Source organism: Capsicum annuum, chromosome 3, assembly GCF_002878395.1.
Source record: "Capsicum annuum cultivar UCD-10X-F1 chromosome 3, UCD10Xv1.1, whole genome shotgun sequence".
NCBI classification, from domain to species: Eukaryota; Viridiplantae; Streptophyta; class Magnoliopsida; order Solanales; family Solanaceae; genus Capsicum; species Capsicum annuum.
The window spans coordinates 274,799-296,913 of record NC_061113.1 but is presented as its reverse complement, the minus strand read 5'-3'; the positions used below and the strand labels follow the sequence as shown (position 1 = coordinate 296,913).

Genomic DNA, 22,115 nt, shown 5'->3' with positions numbered 1-22,115 from the left:
AAGAATGCATTAGTTTCTTAAAAAAAATTATATTTAGAAAAACTTTATCGGTACTAAAACTTGACATATATTTTTTCAAGGGTTATTTTCGCCATTGGCCACTCATAATTTTTTAATTTCCTACAAAAATTATTTTTATCTTTTTAGAGATAATAATATGACTCAACTTTCACTATTATTCTAAAAAAAAAAAACAAGTATCGTATATGTCTCTTTCTCTTCTAATTGGCGGACCATGTTATTAAATTATTTTTTTTAATAAGAGACTTATTTAAATCATCAAACTTATTTAGTCAAAATTATATTCTTATTCTTTTCTTTAAAATATATTAATTTATTAAGAAAAAATTTTCATGCTTAGAAATCTTTTATCATTACTTAAACTTTCAATTTTTTTCTAAAGTTATTTTTTTGAATTATTATAAATATTATTGGAGTCGCTTATAAAAATTCCATTTTGTTTTTGCTAAGAAAATAATATCACTCAGTTATTAATATTTTTTCAAAAAATACTGAGTACCTCGAAAGTTTCCTCCTCTTCTAATTAGCATGTCATGTCAGTAAACCATCATTTTTAAAAAAAATAATAAGCATATTAACTCCGCAAACTCATTTAGCAAAAATAATAGATTTATCTTTTTAAAAATATATATTATTTTATTAAGAAGAAATTCTCATACTTGGGTATTTATACTTTTTTTCTAGAGTTAATTTCCTAGATAATTATTCTGATTTTTATATATAATTACCTACAAAGATCAGTTATTTTCTAAATAAAATAATATCACTAAATTACATAAGTTATCTAGAGATTTTAATTTACATTTAAAATAATATGATAAAGATTAAGTATGGTAAAGAATTTCTAAACAGTAAAATTAAACTAATGCATTTTTTTAAAAAAAGGAATAAAACTATAATTTTGAGTAAATGAGTTTGATGAATTAAATAATTTATTATTTAAAAATGTGATTTTAATGACATGATATGTCAACTAAGAGAAAGAATATTTTTGAGGTGTTTAGTATTTTTTTAGGAAAAAATTAATAGTTGAGTAATATTGTGGTCCTAAATGAAATATAAGTGATATTGAAAGAAATTCTCAAATTCACTCAGAATTTTAATAATAGCATGTTTTGGCATGTTTATTTTTTGTTTATTTTATATTTGTATATAGATAGATATACTAACAAAATACGTTGTGGTTAAATATAAAAAATTATTTTGCTAAATAATTTAACCACAATATTTTTTTTTTCGTAACATTTGTAGTAATAAATGTGGCTGGAATTTATATACACATTTTATATGGTCCATGACTAAGAATTTATACTTATTACTATGAAATCTATTATGTTGCAGACTATAGTTATAAAGAAAATTTTACTTTACAATATATATATATATATATATCGTAAGTGATTTTATCCTCGACAAACAATTTGTATCTATCTTCATATAATTAGCGAGAATTTATAAAAAAAATATTAGATAAAGTATATTAATTAATAAAATAATTATATATAATAATTATTTATTCAAATTATATTTGAAACTTATAAATAAGATCCTGTAAATTTGAATTAATCCGAATAATAAACACCTTTAAAATTCTTTAAAAACTTGATCATGATGAAGCTTGAGTGAAACATATTAATTTTTTGTTAAAATTCTTTATAATTGGTTAATTGAAGTTAATAGAATCGTTAATATAGATATTTATTTTCTAAATAAATTATATTTGAAACTTACAAGTTATAAAATTGAATCACATCATTGACAAAATTAATTAAACTGGACTGATAAAAATATTATTTCGATGAAACAAGTCTAAAGTAAAATTTAGTAAAGTTAATTTGTTTAGATTTGTTATAATAAGTTGATTAAAAAATAGCAAAATTTAATCACTTATTTATTTAGATATAAATTATTGTACAAATACACTTTTGTGATAGCTATGTTCAATTATTAATCCTTGGTTCAACTACTTATAACTATATTTATAATAATTATTAATTAATAATTTAGTATTAGTCTATAAAAACATTGTTCAGATAGATGAGGTTTGAATCCTCGAATAAAATAACCGTTGTCGTAAAACTTGATCAAGGTAAAGCGTGTTGATTTGTTGTTATCATAATATTTTATAAATTATATCTGAAAATTATATATCATTTTAGTAATAAATAATAATTCATAATTTATCAAATCGACGTAATATAGGAGTGAAAGACTTATATGATTAACACTTATATCTCATTCTCTTTTGTTCGACTGATGCGAATTATATGCATAATTTTTATAAGTGTCAACGTTTATCAAGTTTAAGGTATGTTGAATTGTCGTTATTGTGATATCTTACAAATTATGCCTGAGAATTATTAAATTATATATATTTTAATTTTATTTAACCACATACTTAAAAAATAAAGAATTAGAGGTCAATTTAGTAACAAATATAAGTAATGATTCACAATTTATCAAACCGGCGTAACATAGGGGCAAAAGACTTGTACCATCAACATTTATGTCTCGCTCTCTTTGGTTTGGCACATATGACTATATGAATGATTTTTATAATGTGTCAACATTTACCACTTCTAAAGTGTGATGATTTGTAGTTATTGAAATATTTCAAAAATTATTTTTATAAATTATTCAAATATATAATTTAATTTAATTTTAACATAATAATTAAAAATAATTAAGCATTGTACCACTTAAATGGGCATTTGTGATTTATTTATCTCACTTATAAAGAATGATAAACAGACAACAGATCGATATGTTTGCTTGTGTTGCCTGCTTAGATATTTTATTTTATATTTGTTTATTTAACTTTACTTTTTAATATATTATATATTTGAGAATTATGCAAAAGTATTATAAATCATAATAATTAACAACTTAAAATAATTAAAAAGACGTAAAAAATTTAATTGACTCTCTAAATTTTATTATTGACACATAAATTGAGACAAAAAAACAAGTACTATAAATCACAATAATTAATAAATTAAAATATTTTAAAAATATATAAAAAAATTTAGTACACTCTCAAAATTGTATCAAAACCACATAAATTGAGGCAAAGGGTATAACAGATATTATTTAAAAATTATTATGTTTTTTAAAAATTTAAATTACATAATTTAAATAATTTTTTAAATATAATTTGAAAATATTTTAATAACAAAATTATCCGTCCTAAATTTCAACTTATTTAAAATAAATAAATACATTTTATTACAACTTATTCCCTCTGTCCCGTCCCATGGTTGATATAGTGAATTTAATTTTCACTACATTTTGATCCCGTACAATAAATACATCTTATTAAACTTATTTAAAATAAACAAATACATTTTCTTATTTTATTGAATAGTTATTTATTGATTATCGTTTTTCAATGTGGTAATTGACTTTTAAGTTTAGAAAATCATAAAGACTTTAATTTTCTTTAATTTAAAAAAGGAAAAGAAATTTTGTTTTGAAAGAGGAAGATCATTGAAGTCTTGTTATAATTATGGCCAAACTATGGCCTAATTTTTATGGTCATTTAGCACTATCCTTAAAAATTTTAAATTAAATAATCTTTTAAAAAAATCTATGACCAAACACCTATTAAATGACACAAACATCATGATTTTTGTCTCTACAATAATCTAATGTTGATATTACAATAATAATTAAGTTCACTTTTTTTTTTGTTAAAATAATTAAGTTCACACTCAAATGTTGAAAATAAGTTTTGTTTACATAAAATACATGTTCAAGTTCAATTTTAAATACGATTTTTTTTTTATCAAAGTACATAAATTCAGTCAAAGCAAGAGTTCAAATTCATTATTATGTATCCAAATTATACCTAGATGCTCTTAAGGACAAGACACTAACTACTCATAAGCAATTCGGTGCATTAAAGCTATCGCTATACACGGTGTCCGAAGAAGGGCCCCATCACAAGAGTGTATTGTACGCAGTTTTACCTTGCATTTCAGCCAGAGGTTGTTTCCAAGGCTTGATCAACCCGTGACCTCTGTTTCCAAGGCTTGAACCCAGGCTTAAACCCGTGACCTCTGTTTCCAAGGTTTGAACCCGTGACCTCCTGGTCACATGACAACAACTTTACCAGTTTACTCCAAGCCTCCCCTTCTAAAATGAAATATTAATTATTTAACATTCGTCTCTTCAAAAAACCTCATTCACAAGGGAAAGTATGTCTTAGAAATTAGAACCTAAACTGCACATTAAACGAGGCGAGCGCTTAAAACATTTTGAGTCTTGCTTCAGGGCTTATACGCGTCTTTTACAACACTGATGCACCCACAACTTCAAATCCTGGGTTCGCCTCTGGCTATCGCTATGCGCGGTGTTTCGAAAAGGGCCCCACCATAAAAGTGTATTGTATGCAGTCTTACCTTTCATTTTATCCGGAGGCTGTTTCCAAGACTTGAACCCGTAAATTTCTGACCACATGACAATAACTTTATTAGTTTACTCCAAAGCTCCCGTTCTAACCACTTATATTTCAACAAAATATTTTCTTCATACAAAACACAACCCAAACACATGATAATAATGAGTGACAAAATATGAGAGAAAAGTAGTGTATTATTATTTTGTGTATAAAGGATGAGCAAAGAAAATGTAACCGTCCTAATCAGAGTACCGATTTTGGATGCATGTGATACCCAAATAATCTGCTCAGTATCACACCTTTCACACCACCACCCCCTTCTTCTCACTTCTCAGTACTATTAAAGAGAATCAAATTTTTTGATCTGCATACACATTTCATTTTCAGTTGCACAGCTCTTGTTTTCTCTGCTATATCTTCAGTCTTGCTTCTTCTTTTCTTTTCAGAAATTGTACGGAAATTCTGAAAAAAACAGCTGCTTATTCTACTGAAAAAGGTACTGTAGCTTTTTTATTTCCAAGAACTCCATGTTTTAGTTTGTTTGTGTGCTTTGTGTGTGTTTTGTGAGTAGAAATGATGAGTGTGTGAGTTTTCAAGAACACCCACAAAGTGTATAGGAAAAAATATCACACCATTGTTGAGTAGTAGTTGTATTGGTAAACACAATAAAGAATCCAATTTTTTCAGGTTAAAGAATCCATTGTCAGTTTCAGAGTTTTGATTGAGTCTTTTGGTTTTCAAAAAGAGGCACCATTAATTGTACGGAACATCAGGTGCTTCTGTAAAGGTAGCTCTTTGTTTTTTAAAAAAATAATGAATTTCAAGAGCTCCATGTTTTGTTTTTGATGCCTTTTAATATCACTCTGAAGTTGCCATTAACAACATTTTCTGATGAAGAAAGGTACCTTTTTTTGTTTCAAGTACTCAATTTTTACTACCTTCCCTGTATTTTTAGCTCATTTTTTTTTCATGGGGTGTGTCTTTTTTCCTTCCTTGTTTGATTTAATGCTGCTTTTTTTCAAAATCTTTCTGATTTGGACTGCCATCTTTATTGGTTCTTAGCTCATTTTTTGTTAAGTAAGTCTATTTTCTCCTTTTCTATTTATGTGGTTTTCGAAGGGCAACTTTGGAGTAACTGGTAAAGTTACTGCCGAGTTCAACAGCGCAAGTCAAGGCTGCAGACATTACACCCTTGTGGTGGGGCCTTCTCCGAACTCTGCGCATAGAGAGCTTTAGTGCACCGAGCTGCCCTTTTTTTCCATTTATGTGGTTTCTTTCCTTTTTTGTTTTAGCTTGTAGGTTGAAAGAAAAGATTTTTTATGAATAAATTCTTATCTCAGTGTATGTTGTTTGAAAAAATGTGATGTTCTTGGTAGTTTTGAATTAATTACAACTACTTTACTTGAATTTGGAAAAAAACAGACTTAAAGAAGTGTTATGGGAGAGTCTAATTTGTAATCATTTTACTCAGACATAACGTGTAGATCTATAAATGTTTTCCTTTTTTTGCTCTCCTTTTGTGTGGAACCTGTCTGGTTGTTCTCCAGTTTTTGCTATTTTTAGTAAGTTTATGCGTGTGAGAAATGTTTAAAGATTTGTTATGACTTTATTTGATTGGGAATATAACGTGCCATATCATATGTTCTTTAAATCTTTCTTGAGCCCAATGCCTTGTTGTCTAATACTATAAAGTTATCAGCTTTTTTTAAGGGTCTTTTTTTTTTTTGTTTGCTCCACAGTTTTGCTAAGCAGAGATTCCTATTTTCACTGTTGTCTTTTTGTGACTTGTTGATTTTTGAGTAATTACTGATAACCTTGTTTTGGGTATTTTTGTTAGCTTTAGTTTTGATGAAAATGACAATTTTTTACAGTATAGTTGTGTGTACTTTGTAGAAAGCATTAATTATAATTATGTTGCTGGCTTTAAATGAAGGTTTAACAAGGATATATTAAGTGATTGGTACTAATGCTCTTAATAATGTTAAATTTATGTATAACAGAACATCAAACACTGCTATTTTTATGGTTAACACAATATAATGATGTCTTCAAGCCTGTTCTTTTAAAAAAAATATCTTTGTAGTTACTGTGAGTACACTGGTGTTGGATCTCTGTTTCTTTAAATCAGTTCTTGATACCATTTCATAATCTAACAGAACATCCAATAATTTGTTCTATTATGACAAAAACAGATATGGAATTTACAGAGTTTTTTGCTTTGTTATAGGTGAGTTTCGAGCGGGTGTCTTTGAGCTTAGCAGGTTTCTTGGGTGATTGAGTGGGTACATTTAACTTGAAGGTGCACACTGCATTCATGTTTCAACTGCCAAATATATGTATAAGTTTTAACTTCTGTCTTGCCATTTGTCATCTTTAACTTTATCTTCTGGATCATTAATGCGAAAAATTGTTTGAAGAATGTATTTTGTTCCAGCTTCTTCATGAACTTCAATCAGCCAAATCTGCGTAACTTCAAATTGAATTGAAGGTCTTTTGGCTGATTGTTGTTGAAGGAAGAAGCTATATTTGTCCTATCGATGGCTTTGCTGAACAAATGAATTGAGGTTTATGCTTGCGCGTAGCTTTTTTTCATCTTGGCATGATGCATAATTGATTTCTTTATGTAGCTTTGTCTCATCTTATTCGTGGAATACCTTGCAGAGTTATTCTTTGAAATTGAAGTGGGATTGATCATCAGCTATTGTCCTGAAGTAGCTCAGAATGACGAATAAAGTTTCAACATGGAAGGCTTGTGTACTAATAATCATGCTTCTCTGCTGTACACAACAACCAGTCACAACTGGCTATTTGGTCCGTGACATGGAGTTACTGCAGGCTCTCCGAGATTCTCTTGTCGAGAAAAGGGATTTTATTCCCAGTTGGTTTGATACAAACACTGCTCCATGCAACTGGACTGGCATAAAGTGTGAAGGTGAACATGTTATCCGGATTGATTCTCCATGTACAATGACACCGCTAAATGTACCATTTCCGGGAAACATTGGAAAATTTAGATCCCTCAAGAACCTGAACCTCAGTCGTTGTGCCCTCACTGGGAATATACCTACAGATATTTGGAGTCTGGAGAATTTGGAGACTCTAGACTTGACTGACAACAGGTTAACTGGCGAGCTGCCTCTAACTATATCCAATCTGAGAAACCTGAGACATCTTGTACTCGACGAAAATGGGTTTTCAGGCAGTTTACCATCAACAATTTGTGAGCTAAAGGATCTAAGGGAACTATCAGTTCATGCAAACTCTTTTTCTGGCAATCTTCCTGATGAGATTGGAAACATGGAGAAGTTGCAGTCTCTTGATTTCAGCTCAAATTTCTTCTCTGGTAGTCTTCCTTCCAGCCTAGGTAATTTGACAGAGCTTCTATATTTTGATGCTCAGCAGAACAACTTGACTGGATCGATATTTCCAGAAATTGGAAAGCTTAGTAAGCTTAGAATTCTTGCTCTCTCATCCAACATGTTGACTGGACCTATTCCTCCAACAATTAGCCATCTGAAGCAGTTGGAGGTACTTGATCTCCAAAACTGTAAATTCACTGGAATTCCTGAAGAGATTTCAGAATTGATAAGCTTAACTTACCTGAATCTAGCACAGAATGAATTTGATGGAGAGCTTCCCTCAAGCTTTGGAAAGCTAGAAAGTCTGGTTTACCTTATTGCTTCAAATGCCGGATTGTCTGGAACAATCCCTTCAGATCTAGGGAACTGTAAAAGGCTCAAGATAATAAATTTGTCCTTTAACTCATTTTCTGGTGCATTACCTGATGAACTTTCTGGTTTGGATTCACTTCAATCCCTTGTGCTTGATTCAAACCGCTTGTCAGGCCCCCTGCCTATATGGATTTCCAACTGGACTCAAGTAGAGTCAATAATGGTGTCAAAGAATTTCCTGAGTGGACCTCTCCCACCACTTTATCTCCCTTTGCTATCCATTCTTGATGTGAGTGCCAACAGGCTATCTGGCGAGTTGTCTTCAGGGATATGTGGCGCCAAATCATTGAGTATTTTGCTGTTGTCGGACAACAACTTCGCTGGTGACATCCAAAACACTTTCCGGAATTGTTCAAGCCTCACAGACTTGGTCTTGTCTGGAAACAATCTCTCGGGCAACCTGCCAGCTTATCTAGGGGAGCTTCAGCTCATCACTCTTGAGCTATCTAAAAACCAATTTTCTGGGAAGGTGCCAGATCAACTATGGGAGTCAAAATCATTAATGGGGATCTCACTCAGCAACAATATGCTTGAAGGTCCAATTTCAGCTACTATTGAAAAACTTCCAACCCTTCAGAGAATACAACTTGATAATAATCAGTTTGAAGGAAGCATACCTCGTACCATTGGTAACTTGAAGAACCTGACCAATCTCTCTCTTCATGCTAACAAGTTAACTGGAGGTATTCCCTTGGAGCTTTTTGAATGTACAAAGTTGGTATCTCTTGACCTTGGTGCAAACAGTCTTTCAGGTGAAATTCTCAGAGAAATATCTAAGCTGAAATTGCTAGATAATTTGGTTCTGTCTAACAATCAGTTTTCTGGTCCTATACCTGAGGAAATTTGTTCTGGGTTCCAGAATATGCCTTTACCAGACTCTGAGTTCACCCAGCATTATGGCATGCTTGATTTGTCCAACAATGAACTAGCAGGATCCATCCCGCACTCAATTAAGGATTGCATAGTCGTAACCGAACTTCTTCTACAGGGAAATAAACTCACAGGGAGCATTCCTCCTGAAATTTCTCTGCTCGGTAATTTAACATCGCTTGATCTATCTTTCAATTCCTTGACAGGTCCATTGTTTCCTCAGTTGTTCTCAATGACAAACCTCCAAGGTCTCATACTTTCTCATAACCAGATAAGTGGATCTATTCCTGATAACCTTGACTCTATGATGCCAAGCTTAGTCAAGCTAGACCTTTCAAATAACCGGTTGAGCGGCTCATTGCCGCCTTCTGCATTTAGTGTCAAAAGTTTGACTTACCTGGACATCAGCATGAATTCTTTCTCAGGCTCGCTGTCTTTTAACGTTAGAACCTCCAGCTCTTTGTTGGTCCTAAATGCTAGCAACAACCAACTCTCTGGTGCTCTTGATGACTCTCTCTCTAATCTGACATCCTTGTCCATACTAGATCTCCATAACAACTCAATTACAGACAACTTGCCACCATCACTTTCAGCTCTTGCTTCCCTGACATATCTTGACTTATCCAGCAACAGTTTTCAGAAGTCCTTTCCTTGTGGTATTTGTGACATAGAAGGCCTTGTTTTTTCTAATTTCTCTGGCAACAAATTCACTGGCCTGGCCCCTGATGTGTGCACTAAATCTGTGAAATGCTTACCAAGTGAAACTGTTTTACCTCCCAGGGAAAACTATGCATCTGTTCCAGTTCTAAGCCATGCGTTTGTCTTCGGCATTGCCTTTTGTGCATCGCTCCTTTCTCTTGTGATGCTAATCGGAGTTCTCCGATGGAGAATGCTGAGACAAGAAGCTGTACTTCTTGACAGAGGTAAAGGTAAGCAAGGAAAGAAAGCTGACCCTACATCTACTGATGAGCTTTTGATTAAGAAGCCAAAGGAACCACTGAGTATCAACCTTGCAACTTTTGAGCAGTCTTTGTTAAGGATCAACCCTACAGCTATTTTTTCAGCCACTGAAAACTTCAGCAAGAGTTACATCATTGGTGATGGTGGCTTTGGTACCGTGTACAAAGCCAAACTGCCTGAAGGTCGGACCATCGCTGTCAAGAGGCTGAACGGAGGCCACATGCATGGTGATCGCGAGTTCTTTGCTGAAATGGAAACAATTGGGAAAGTAAAGCATGAAAATCTGGTGCCATTGCTTGGTTATTGTGTCTTTGCCGATGAGAGGTTCTTGATATATGAATACATGGAGAATGGAAGCCTTGATTTCTGGTTGAGAAACCAAGTAGATGCAGTACAAGTGCTTGACTGGCCAACTCGTTTCAAGATTTGTCTAGGGTCAGCCCGTGGACTTTCCTTTCTGCACCATGGTTTTGTTCCACACATCATCCACAGAGACATCAAGTCGAGCAATATACTCCTAGACAGGAACTTTGAACCACGAGTCTCTGACTTTGGCCTGGCTCGAATAATTAGTGCATGTGAGAGCCATGTTAGCACAATCCTTGCCGGTACATTTGGGTACATACCACCTGAGTATGGACAGACCATGATAGCTACAACCAAGGGCGACATCTACAGCTTTGGAGTGGTGATGTTGGAACTGGTGACGGGAAGGGCACCAACCGGACAGGCTGATGTCGAAGGTGGCAATCTTGTCGGCTGGGCAAGATGGATGGTTGCAAACGGCAGGGAGATTGAAACGCTGGATCCCTTTTTTTCTGGTTCAGGATTATGGAACGATCAAATGCTGCGCGTTCTAGCCATTGCAAGGTTATGCACCAACGATGAGCCATGGAAGCGACCAACAATGGTCGATGTGGTGAAACTGTTGAAGGAGGCAAAAAACACAACAAACACATAAACATGACTAGCTTTCAAGTCCAACAAAAGGTTAATGAATGTTCTTATAGTATTATAGTTCTCTTGTGTTATGCAGCTATCTGTATTATGAGTTTGTGTAAGTCATATGTAAGTTGGAAATAACTATGTTGTTCCCTTGAGTTATAAAAGTTTATGCTATGTGATTTGTAAATCATATGCTTTCACTAGGAAAGACATTATCTCACATTTTATCTAGAACTGTCCATACGGGTCGGCCCAGGCCATCCGGGCTAGCCCACACGAGCTTTGAGTTTGACAGGTCAGGCCTTTGATGGGCCAAAAAACACCAAACCCACACCATTACATAGCGTTAATACTTGTTAATCAAGTCTCCAACACCCCAAAAAATATTCTTAATAGCAAAATTAAATAACTTTTGATATGATATCCTTCGAACCAAATAAAAATACTAATAATCAATCTAAAAGTTGCATGTATTTGACTTACGGGGCGGTCCACGGGCTAGCCCAACCCACATTGCTCAAGTCCCACGGGCCACGGACTTATTTGGGCCGAGCTAAAAAGCCCTGTTATTAAATGGGCTGCAAAAACTGAAGTCCAACTCCATCAAATTACAAGTTGAGTCGGGTCAGCCCAACGGGCCTGACTCGTATTGACGGCTCTAATTTTATCTTGGAATTGTTATTCCTTACTCTCAAACCAACTTACGTTCACGATGAATCGAACAGTTGATCCAGGGCATAAAATTATAAAAATGGTTATGTCTCTTGATCTTCATGAACAACAAAATTGACCATGTTCACGAGATTAGAATTTGCTTAATTTGTGGGATTTGCTTAATTATTTCTTGAAATGGACAAATAATGTGCTAAAATTAGTCACCTAACTTGCCTTGAGATCCACTCCATCCACTGAGGAATTGGGAATATTAATTAAGTAGATTCATTAATACTTAATTAATTAAACATAGTAGAATTTAGTGAAGCATCTTTTTCAACTAGCCTGTGACTAATATTGATATCCAAACAAACAGAAAAAGGAATTTTCAAATCCAAACTAATACCCCAACAGGACATAAATTGAATCACGAGGTCCACTTAAATTAAAAAAAACATATATATTAAATTAGAACAAAAAAAATAATTAAAAGCAAAGCTATAGTTAATTAATCCCTTATAGGAGATTAAAGAAGACCTTAGACAAAATCACGATTCGTTCTTATGATGTTCCATATTCAAATAACGAAGATTCACGAAGAAGTATTGCGCTAGTTACTAGTTATGAGACAACGTATAGAGTCTGACATCTGCCCAGTACTGGAAGGTCGGAAAGAGAAGTGTTATAAGCTTTGAATGGAAGCCCCGGTAAACGGCGGCAGTAACTCTAACTGTCCTAAGGCGGCCTGCACGAATGATGTAACGACTGCCCCGTTGTCTCCGACATAAACCCGATAAAATTAAATTCTCCGTGACCCACGATTCATCTCATTGATGATCGAAGATAAAACTATTACTAAATGGGTTCAAAATATAAAAAGAGTTGCACTTTGGACCACATGGGAAAGTTGGTTTGTGGGCTCAACTTGTTTTTTTTTCTTAGAAATGTAGACAACTAATCTGACAAAATTAGGCACCAGTCCTTGCCAACACTTTTAACAACCTAACCACTAATCTAACCTACATATTATTCTCTTCAATTTATTTTAGTTTATTCTAATCTATCAATTAGTATTATATTTTAGTTGTTATGTGACCAACCAGCAGTTCAAGTGATGGAAACAATCTTCTGCAGAAGTGTAAGATGACGGTATATACAATAGACTCTTGTGGTTCGACTCTTCTTCGAACTCTGCAGGATTGACACCAAAGGGTTCATAAGTGAATATACGAACTAACCGAAGGGGATTCGACATCTGCTATATATACCATAAAAATAATATTAACCATATATATATAGTATAACTTTCTATCGAAGGAGAACACTCTACCTTATATATAGCTCTGCCCTGCACTAGCGGAAGCTTTAGCTCACCGAATATCTCTAATTATCTTTCAAACTTAGTATATGCCTCATTAATCTATTCTTTTTCTTGTGATCTCTCATACTATATATTACACCAACCTTCTTTATTGTGTGTGTGTTTCACATCTTCTTCTATACACATCTAAAATCATAATATCTTCTTCATTAAGCCATTTGCTATCTCCTAATATTAACTCCATTTATCTCTTCCATTCTTCCCATTTCTATCATTTTTATATTAGTGGAACAAAATAAAAAAACATGAAGGACAGATCCATGGACAAGTTGTTTGTTGTTTTTCCATTCTCCTTAGGTTGTAGTTCTGAATCAAGTGTTCCAGTGGCCAATACCAACAGAAGCCAACCTCCATATAACACAAAGAATTCAGTAATAAATCAAGTTCCAACAAGTATGGTTTTAGTTAAGTTTTATTTTTTCATATTTAGTGGATAGATTTAATTTCTTCGTTTTGATTGATTAGTGAGTTAAGAAATTAATATGATTTTATTATGGTCATATATTTCTAAGTGTGTTATTAGTACACACGCACACATATTGAATCAATTGAATTCCCTTTGTTTGTAAAAAAGAAAATCCAAATAAACAGAAAAAAAACTTCCACTTCTAACTTAAATCTTTGTTATCCGGTTTCCTGGAGAGCCGTCAATATGGGTCAAACCCGTTGATCGGCCCGATTCAGTCTGTAATTTAATGAAGTTGGGCTTTAGTTTTTGCAGTCCATTTAAGAACATGACTTTTTAGTCCGGCTCGAATAAACTCGTGGCTCGTGGGACTTAGAGCAATGTGGGTTGGGCTGGTCCGTAGGTCAAATACATACAACTATTTAGATTACTATTAGTATTGTTTGGTTCGAAGAATATCATGTCAAAAGTTATTTAATTTCGCTATTATGAGTATTTTTTTGGGTGTTGGAGACTAGTAATATTTTCTGATAATATTTATGTTTATTAACATTCTAAAATTAAATTATAAAATATTATTTTTTAAAAATGTTGACTGACCCGTGAGGCCCGTAGCCCACAGAGTAATAGAGTGGGTTTATGTTTTTTGGCCCATCAAACTCAAAGCCCATATTGGCTAGTTCGGATGAGCTGGATCGACCTGTATTGACAGTTCTATTTTCCTGTTTGTTTTTCTGCTTTAATTTTATTTTAGTTATTAATTATTATATATTAAGATTTTTTATTTGGATTTGATTTTCTGAAGAAAGACAAGTAGGAGAAGAGAGTTCATCAAAAGTGAAAATAAATGGTTTTTTGATCAGACGACGAATTTCTCATGGAGTGCACACATTGAAAAGGAATTTCAAAGGTTTCTATCAATTATTTGGTAAGTTTTTCATTAAAGTTTTATGCACCGATAGTGTAAAATTGTCCTTCAGTAATTTCTTGAAAATTGTCCTTTAGTAAAAAATACTCCCCCTGTATAAAAAAATAAAAAATGGCCTACTTTTTAATTCGTTTAAAAAAAATGATCTTTTTTTTTTGTAATATTTTAATTTTAACTTTCCACAACAAGATTAAAGTACATTTTGATACATTTAACACAACTTTAATTTAAAGTCACGAGATTAAAAAATCTTTCATATTTTCTTAAATTTTGTGTCAAGTCAAAGTAGGTCATTCTTTTTTAAACGGAGGGAACAATAATGAAAAAAAATAAATGAAAAGTCTCTTGCATAAGAATACATATAAAGATGGGAAAATAGTCTCAAATATATCAAAACTTCGATGAAATTTGTTTTGTTGTAACACATTTGAACTTTATAACGGAAGCTTTAGTGCACTATTTCTCAATTACAACTATTTTTTTTTGTTTTGCAGTGTACAAAGAAGAAGAGATTGAAGAAATGGAAATAGGATATCCAACAGATGTGAAACATGTAACACATATAGGATTTGATGGATCTAATAAAATTAATAATAATCCTATGATTAAGAGTTGGGATAATTCTAAATCACTTTCTTTTCCTTCAATTTCTATTCAACAATTTGAACTTGCTATGGCTACTCAAGCTAGTGGATCCTCTAGGTTTTAGTTTGTTACCAACAAATTTTCTTGACTTTCTAATGTGTTTTTTTATCGATCGACTAAATTTAAATTCGTGACGAAAAATTTTACGTTGAAGATAAAGTGTTTTGATTCTAACAAAAACAGTTCTATATATCTGAATGGGTACTTATCGCTTTACTATAATCTTTTGTTTGTATCTCCATTGTCAATTTTGGTTTTATTATTGTTGTTGTTTTCATATGTCTATGGGGAAAACATTTGTATTAGTGTGTGAAATTGAATGTATGTAATGTAGTTTCTTTCCTTTTTCCCCTTATTTGTTTCTTTTTTCTTTTTCTAATAATGCAATTCTTTTTATGAAAATACATATTATGAAATGCGCTTTAATTTTATAATCTTAAATATGACACATAAAAAATTAAAGTTAAAAATTATTTAAAAAAATAAACAAATTAAAATGGCAGGGACAATTACTTTTTTCTTGATATATAAAAATGACAAGTAAAATATAAAAATTCATTTTCCGTCACCCGAAATTCTCCATGTTTTTTTCTTGAAAAATTGTGTCCCCAATAATAAAGATTGAGAAATGAGAAGGAAAAACTACATAATTAGATAATATTAGTGCTTAATTTGCATAACCATATTTAACTTTAAGAAATTACAAAATAATGCTTAACATAACAAATGCTTGTAAGATACATGAGATTGTTTGAAGATACACGTTTTATTGTCAGTTGCAAAAGTATCAGTGTCAGCTCAAGGGGGAGGCAGCTAAAAGCCTAAAACCTTTGATTTAGGCCCCTCAAATTTAAGCCCTATAATTTCTGTTTCTTATTATTATATAGTATATATATTATAGAATCAACATCATTATTATTTTAAAAAAATTAGATTTATACTTGTTTGTTGGAAATTTTATAAAGTTTATCTACAAACAAATATATGTTATTTAGTTAAAAACTTCCTCCATTTTATTTATGTGCCATTTTTTACTTTTTCCAGCAATCAATGTGACTAATTTTTGAAGATAAATAAGATAAGATTAATACAATATTTCAAAATTTAGATGTTCAAAAGTTATATAAAATGTATTATATATTCAATTTTTTTTCCATGTGAACATAAAGAAAAAAAATATTCAAAATATGAGTCAAAATTTATATAGTTCGGCTCTCGATGTCAATTAATTCTCATTATTTAATTATCTCAATTTTATAGTACTAAGTAGATGTTAAACATTTTTTTTATACATTGGGAATATATGTTCTAAGTTTATTTTGAATTGAATTAATGACTCGATTCACTCTTTATAAGAAGCAATCAACTCAAAGATTATTAGATGGGAATTTATTTGTCTTTCTATTACAAATTTAGTCATTAATAATAATAAAAAATTCTCATATCATTTGTTTATTACGAAATTTAAGTAATTTGTCTGCTTCAATTTATATTACACTTCTTTCTTATTAATTAAATATAAGAGCCATTTCTTAAAGTTTGCTTTAGGCCACAAATCTCATTGAGCTGCTCATAAAAAATACTCTCTTTGTTTTATAATAAATGAATTGTTGGATTTTGACACACATATTAAGGAAAAAATATTAAAGACATAAATTTAACACAACTTTCTATTTTTATCCCCAAAAAAGAAAAGTTGACCTTATAATATCTTTTCAAAATTAATTGTTCATCAAATTATAAGGGCAAATTTGAAAAAAAATTTAATGGTTCACTTATTTTGAAACACCAATAAATACTCCAACAATTCACTTATTCTGAAACTCATTTGACAAATAAAGACCGTCCTTGCTCAATTATAAAGTAACATAACTTAAATTTTCAAAAATAAAAAATAAAAAATAAAAAATAATAAATAATGATGAGGTGGCATGTTACATGACATCATCAAATTTTAAAAAATCAGATATAATCGTTAAATAGAGGATTTTTTTTGTTAAAAAATCAAATATAGGGGCATTTTTGAAGGTGTGAAAGTAAACATACTTGTCAATCGCGATTTACCCAATAATTGGTAATAATAATTTAGTTGTTTTGTGGTAATTATATATTTTGGGCTTTTTCTTTTTGTGAGATTATATAATTTAATTATGTATATATTTTGTTGCAGAATAAATCAAAGTTGTGAGGTTTGAAGGAAAATGGGGTTCATTGTGACAAGTTTAATATTTGTTGTGGTGGGAGTTATTGCATCCTTTGGTGCTGGAATCTGCTGTAACAGAGGACCTTCTGCTAATCTGTATGCTCCAATATTTCCTTGAATATTGTTGTTGATTTGATTATTTAATCAGCTTTATAGTAAGAATTATTAGTGTTTGATTAGTGTATTAGAATATCATAAATTTGCTAAAGTTTGTAACTTCTTTTGTTTCAATTGAAGTAATTAGTGGTTAATGAATTACTTACATGATAGTCACTTTTTTGGGTATCCGGTGCCTACATTGGAGCTCGACTAATGAGCTCGACTAATTTGGATTTGCGCACTACCAGGCATAATTCTTGGGGCAAGAGTTTTTGCCATACCCAGGGCCCGAGACCTTTGGTTAAGGGTGGAGGTATCACAATCATCCCACCACAATCCTTGTTTCGCGGGGATCAAAACTAATGTTTGGTTAGCGTATTAGGAAATCGTATATTTGCTAAAGTTGGTAACTTTTTTGTTTCAATTGAATTAAATAGTGGTTTACATGATAATCACTTATCTATTGATTAGAAATAGAATTAGAGTTTCATCCCTGCGCCCAAGGGTGTGACCTAGTGGGCATCGTGAGGTCTCAGGTTCAATACTCAACAGAGACAAACATTAGGTGATTTCTTCCCATCTGTTCTACTCTTGGTGGACAGAGTTACCTGGTACCTGAAGCTGGTGGGAGGTAATAGGTATTGCGTGGAATTAGTTGAGGTGCCCGTAAGCTGGTCCGGACACCACGGTTAGGTATCGTGTGGAATTAGTTGAGGTATGCGTAAGCTGGCCCAGACACCACGGTTATCAAAAAAAAAAAAAAAAGAATTAGAGTTTCACCTGTATTGTAGTTCATTTCCATGCTTCTTGATATTGCATAATTTGTATGTTTGTTTGTTGGTGCTTAGATTTTGTTATGTCTTGTTTAGATCGATTGGAGTATTCTATAAAAAATTGTTTCTTTTTTCCTTTGATAATGGTGGTGTCTGTCCAGCTTGATTATTTCACCAAGTACTTGCATCCTTTCACTAATGTTGGAATTAGATAACTCTACCAACAAAGGCTTTGGTAGATTGGAAAAGATCACCTTTTTAGTCTATATCCATCGGTGTTCATGATTTGAGCACAAGATTGTTGGACGATCTGTGCTGCAATCTTTTTAATCCTCTGATTCGGAGCAGTCTGGAATTTTTGAGTAGGGCTTGAGAAGCACTCGGGATGTATTTACGAGAAAAGCATCAGAGTATCGATTGCACATACCCTTTTCTGAATATCGTGACATTGAATAAACCTTCAAGACTGAACTTTCATGAGATAGCAGGGTTTCTAGTTTCTACACTGCAAGTCTGCAATGTTCACTTAGTTGAATACAAAATGCTATATGATTTGCTTCATTAGCTTTTGGTTTACTTTCAATGTGCTTGACTATTAGTAGTGGTATGGTCTGCGTACACTCTACCCTCCCCAGACCCCACTATGTGGGAATACACTGGGTATGTTGTTGTTGTTGTTGCAATTTAAACAAAAAAATAACACTAAAAGCAGTAAAACTTAGTCTTGGTAGAGCTAAATATTTGAATTCATTTGAGAACAAATTGTAAAACCAAAGGGGTTTCAAATTCAACTGCCCTTACTTTGCGTTATGCATATCTGTATAGTCCTTGTAGTATTAAAGTTTGAATTGACTTACGCCTGATTTCATGATTTGGCCAATTTAGATAACTCAAAGAATCAAACACGTTTTAGCAAACTGAACTGGCAAATTATGAATTTTTCCTTAGTTTTTCTTCTTCCATGAATTGTCTTATACTATTACACATTTACTAACATCTTCCAAACTTTCTGGGAACAGAAGCTTTGAGCGCTGTTGCTACATCTCTGACTAAACTTTGGTGATGCAGGTTACACCTGACATTGATTATCACCGCTACAGTATGCTGCTGGATGATGTGAGTTTCTCTCTCTCTCTCTCTCCCTCACTCTCTCACTCTCTCACTCTCTCACAGAGACACAGCCCCACTCACAAAAAAAGATAAAAAGAAAAAAAGAAAAATACACTCTTAGCATGCACAGGGTTAATAAAAGAACAAGACATGTTACATACTGCCATATTCCTTGAATGTCGATGTATGAGTTCACTTGTTTGACCTGAAACGTTAAACTAGTTAAGTCTTAATCTGTATTTTCTGCATTGGATTCTGTTGCTTAACACTTCCGATAAAAGGGGTTGCATGGTTAATCAGTCATTCATAGTATGTATTATGAAGACTACCTTTCTGCTTAGTACATATTTTGGTTAACTAGTTGCTTAATTTATTGTCTGTGCTCTCCAAATTGCCTGAGTATGCATAAACTACGCTGAGGGTTGTTTGATTCATCTGTTTTTGGATTTTGGGATAGTCATTTAAGAAGTTGGCTGGATAAGTAGTTGAGCCATGTGCTCGTAGTGCTAGGATAGATGACTGCTGACCGCTGCGCAGTGAGAGGATCTTCATGATGATTTTCTTTCTAGGACGACTTCTAATGTTGGTTTTATTGGATTACGTGACTGGCTCGTCTAAATATTTAAATTGTTAGAGAGGACACTTTTTATTTATTTAATTATGACTTCGACATGTCTCTTTACAAGGTTACCTAATTCGTTTTGGTGGACCAAGCACTTGAAATTTTTTCTTGATAATAGGTGGGTGTGAGACTTGGACCGAGGATCTCTCTTCCCCCTCTAATACCATCTTGAGTTGTGTGGTTATTTTGTCTAAAACTTTAAGCTGTTAGAAAGCAGATTTTTATTTATTTAATTATGTCTTCCAATAATTTTTAGGAGAAAGGTTTTATATATGCTTAGTAGTTTAACTACAAAATGAATGTCGTAGAAATGCAAATATTAAGACCCGTTGATGTTATACAAACATTGGACACGATTAAAAATTATCACATGAAACAAAAGGTGTATTTAGCACATAGAGGACAAAATGAGATGTTTTAGCAGTGCTCCATGTAGGTATATAAATGTAATGATCGTGCGAAACTCTGATGATTGAATGTGCTAGAAGAGGAAGGTGTAAACCTAAAGTCACATGTAAGGAAAATGTCCTTCTTTTTTGGAGAATGAATAAGGAAGTCGTCTTAGATACCCAATCACTTAAATCAATGCCGACTTAACTAAGAATATAGCAAAATTGAAGTAAAGGATCCATATGTGTAACAGCAACTAATTGAATCAAAGCTTAATTGTTGTTGTTGCACGTACATGTGTTTGCCAAGTTAAAGACTTGTCCACCAGTGCAAGAGTAAGCGTGAAATAGATAATTTCTAGTTTTGAGTGTCCTTAGTTTGCCTTAAGAGGCAACTTATTCAGTTTTAGAATGACGAAACTTAATGGATATAGTGGATTCACATAGCAGGCTCTAAATAGTTTCAGATTGAGGGTAGGTTATTATTGTATCAAGGCTATTCTTTCTTTCTTGAATTCATAAGACCTAAGTTATTTCCTGACTGTTTAATGTAATAAAAAGAAGATTGAGGAGGTTTTAGATTACTTTTACTACAAAATCTTAATTTGTATTGTCGGACTACCTTGCTTTTTTGAGTTTTACCTTGCTTCACAAGTGCTTTAGTTGTTTGTCTTTGAAATTATCGAGGTTCTTCTCATAGTTGAACTATGCAAATTCTCTGATCAAAATCTAGATAAAGTTGGTTACTTCTATGTCAAACTCTTTTTCCTTTGGGTGTTTCCTATGATTGAGATTCACTTTGAATTTCTTCATTTTAGAGAGAGATGCTGTGGAGTTCATTACCTCAGTTTCTATAGGTTCATAATAGCTGTTTTTTCTGTTCTGCAATATTAACTAGTGAAAAAACTCGTGTACATTTAGTCGGTTTCTGCATAAGCCACCGAAATTCTCCTCCTGCTGGGAGGCTATGTTACCAGTTCTGGCTGTCCTGGAGAGAATGCTACTATATACGTTGCCTTTCTTATGCTTTGTTATCCTTGGAAATAGTTCCGTTTCCAATAGAAACTCTTATGTTATTTGAATATTGCTTTTGCTACTCTGTCTGGTTGGACCACCGTTGAACGATAAGTTATTTTAGTTTGCCCATTTGTGCTGATGTTTGGATCTAACAAGGGAGAGCTTTGAGTAAACAAACTCAACCAACATGAGTGACACAGCGATGGAATTTTAACTAAATATTTCATTCTTTTATGTTTTTATGGATAGGTGGGCGATTGTGTACCTTGCACAGTTGAAACCGCTCATTGTACCAATCTTGAGTGAAGGAGAATGAGATACTCATGGAACTCAGCCGCTCTTCAGTATTCATGGAGGATCGATTAGAGGGAGAAGTATTTCGAGACATGTAGTAGCTGAAGATACTGTTGTATACTTAGATTAACTATTTTGATTCATTTTGTAGATTCATAATATGTTTGCCAGTTCTAAATCCATGTGGGGATCTTTCTCCAAGATTTGGACTAATGGTGAAAATAACGGTGGATGATGTAACTGGTAGTAGCTGTTACTATCTGCTTTTGAAATAAAATCATTGTCCCATCTGCATCTGTTACTGTTAGTCTACTTCATCTGAGGTAGTGGTATGGTCTGCGTGCACTCTATTCTCCCCAGACCGGATCCCACTATGTGGGAATACACTGGGTATGTTGTTGTTGTTGTTGTATGTGTGTTAGTAGGAGGTAACGGATACTTTGATTTGAGGTGTGCGTAATCTGATTCGATATGAGATGTCATTGGCTTAGGTGTAGGATGGTGCCTTCCATGGTCAATGAAAGGTTGCTATCACTATATTCAATTGCTAAAACTAATTATGTTAGAAAGACATTAAATTCTATGAGTAGTTATAGTATTATCTTTTTCAAAATGGTTACATCTTTTTATACTTGTGTTTTAACATTTGGCAATACCCCTTATCCTAA

At 32.7% G+C, this 22,115-nt stretch overlaps 3 protein-coding genes across 5 annotated transcripts; all 3 read left to right on the top strand.

The window, feature by feature from the left end:
• The first annotated feature begins 4,522 nt into the window (after positions 1-4,522).
• On the top strand, positions 4,523-11,116 carry LOC107864417 (leucine-rich repeat receptor protein kinase MSP1). 3 transcript variants are annotated; one of them, XM_016710771.2, is made up of 3 exons: positions 4,523-4,916; positions 6,648-6,719; positions 7,082-11,116. In XM_016710771.2, the coding sequence occupies exon 3, from the start codon at positions 7,142-7,144 to the stop codon at positions 10,940-10,942; it is 3,801 nt and encodes a 1,266-aa protein (XP_016566257.1). In that variant the 5' UTR covers positions 4,523-4,916; positions 6,648-6,719; positions 7,082-7,141; the 3' UTR covers positions 10,943-11,116. The 3 variants fall into 3 exon arrangements, with proteins under 3 accessions (XP_016566257.1, XP_016566258.1, XP_016566259.1); XM_016710772.2 differs by having other exon boundaries at positions 4,607-4,916; positions 6,648-6,756; XM_016710773.2 differs by lacking the exon at positions 6,648-6,719 and having other exon boundaries at positions 4,607-4,916.
• A 1,927-nt stretch (positions 11,117-13,043) lies between these two features.
• On the top strand, positions 13,044-15,292 carry LOC107864416 (CRIB domain-containing protein RIC4). The gene is made up of 3 exons (XM_016710770.2): positions 13,044-13,354; positions 14,173-14,295; positions 14,790-15,292. Exons 1-3 carry the CDS (start codon positions 13,207-13,209, stop codon positions 15,002-15,004), a joined length of 486 nt encoding a protein of 161 aa, XP_016566256.2. The 5' UTR covers positions 13,044-13,206; the 3' UTR covers positions 15,005-15,292.
• Positions 15,293-16,866: 1,574 nt separating this feature from the next.
• On the top strand, positions 16,867-21,741 carry LOC107864415 (V-type proton ATPase subunit e1). Its single transcript, XM_016710768.2, has 4 exons — positions 16,867-17,014; positions 17,111-17,239; positions 19,084-19,131; positions 21,403-21,741. The coding sequence occupies exons 2-4, from the start codon at positions 17,142-17,144 to the stop codon at positions 21,467-21,469; spliced, it is 213 nt and encodes a 70-aa protein (XP_016566254.1). The 5' UTR covers positions 16,867-17,014; positions 17,111-17,141; the 3' UTR covers positions 21,470-21,741.
• Positions 21,742-22,115: the final 374 nt, after the last annotated feature.

Coding starts and splice junctions, on each gene's coding strand:
- LOC107864417 (XM_016710771.2), top strand. CDS start 7,142: ATGACGAATAAAGTTTCAACATGGAAGGCTTGTGTACTAATAATCATG.
- LOC107864416 (XM_016710770.2), top strand. CDS start 13,207: ATGAAGGACAGATCCATGGACAAGTTGTTTGTTGTTTTTCCATTCTCC. Junction 13,355..14,172: donor AATAAATCAAGTTCCAACAA/GTATGGTTTTAG, acceptor GATTTTCTGAAG/AAAGACAAGTAGGAGAAGAG. Junction 14,296..14,789: donor AGGTTTCTATCAATTATTTG/GTAAGTTTTTCA, acceptor TTTGTTTTGCAG/TGTACAAAGAAGAAGAGATT.
- LOC107864415 (XM_016710768.2), top strand. CDS start 17,142: ATGGGGTTCATTGTGACAAGTTTAATATTTGTTGTGGTGGGAGTTATT. Junction 17,240..19,083: donor AGAGGACCTTCTGCTAATCT/GTATGCTCCAAT, acceptor TTGGTGATGCAG/GTTACACCTGACATTGATTA. Junction 19,132..21,402: donor ACAGTATGCTGCTGGATGAT/GTGAGTTTCTCT, acceptor TTTTATGGATAG/GTGGGCGATTGTGTACCTTG.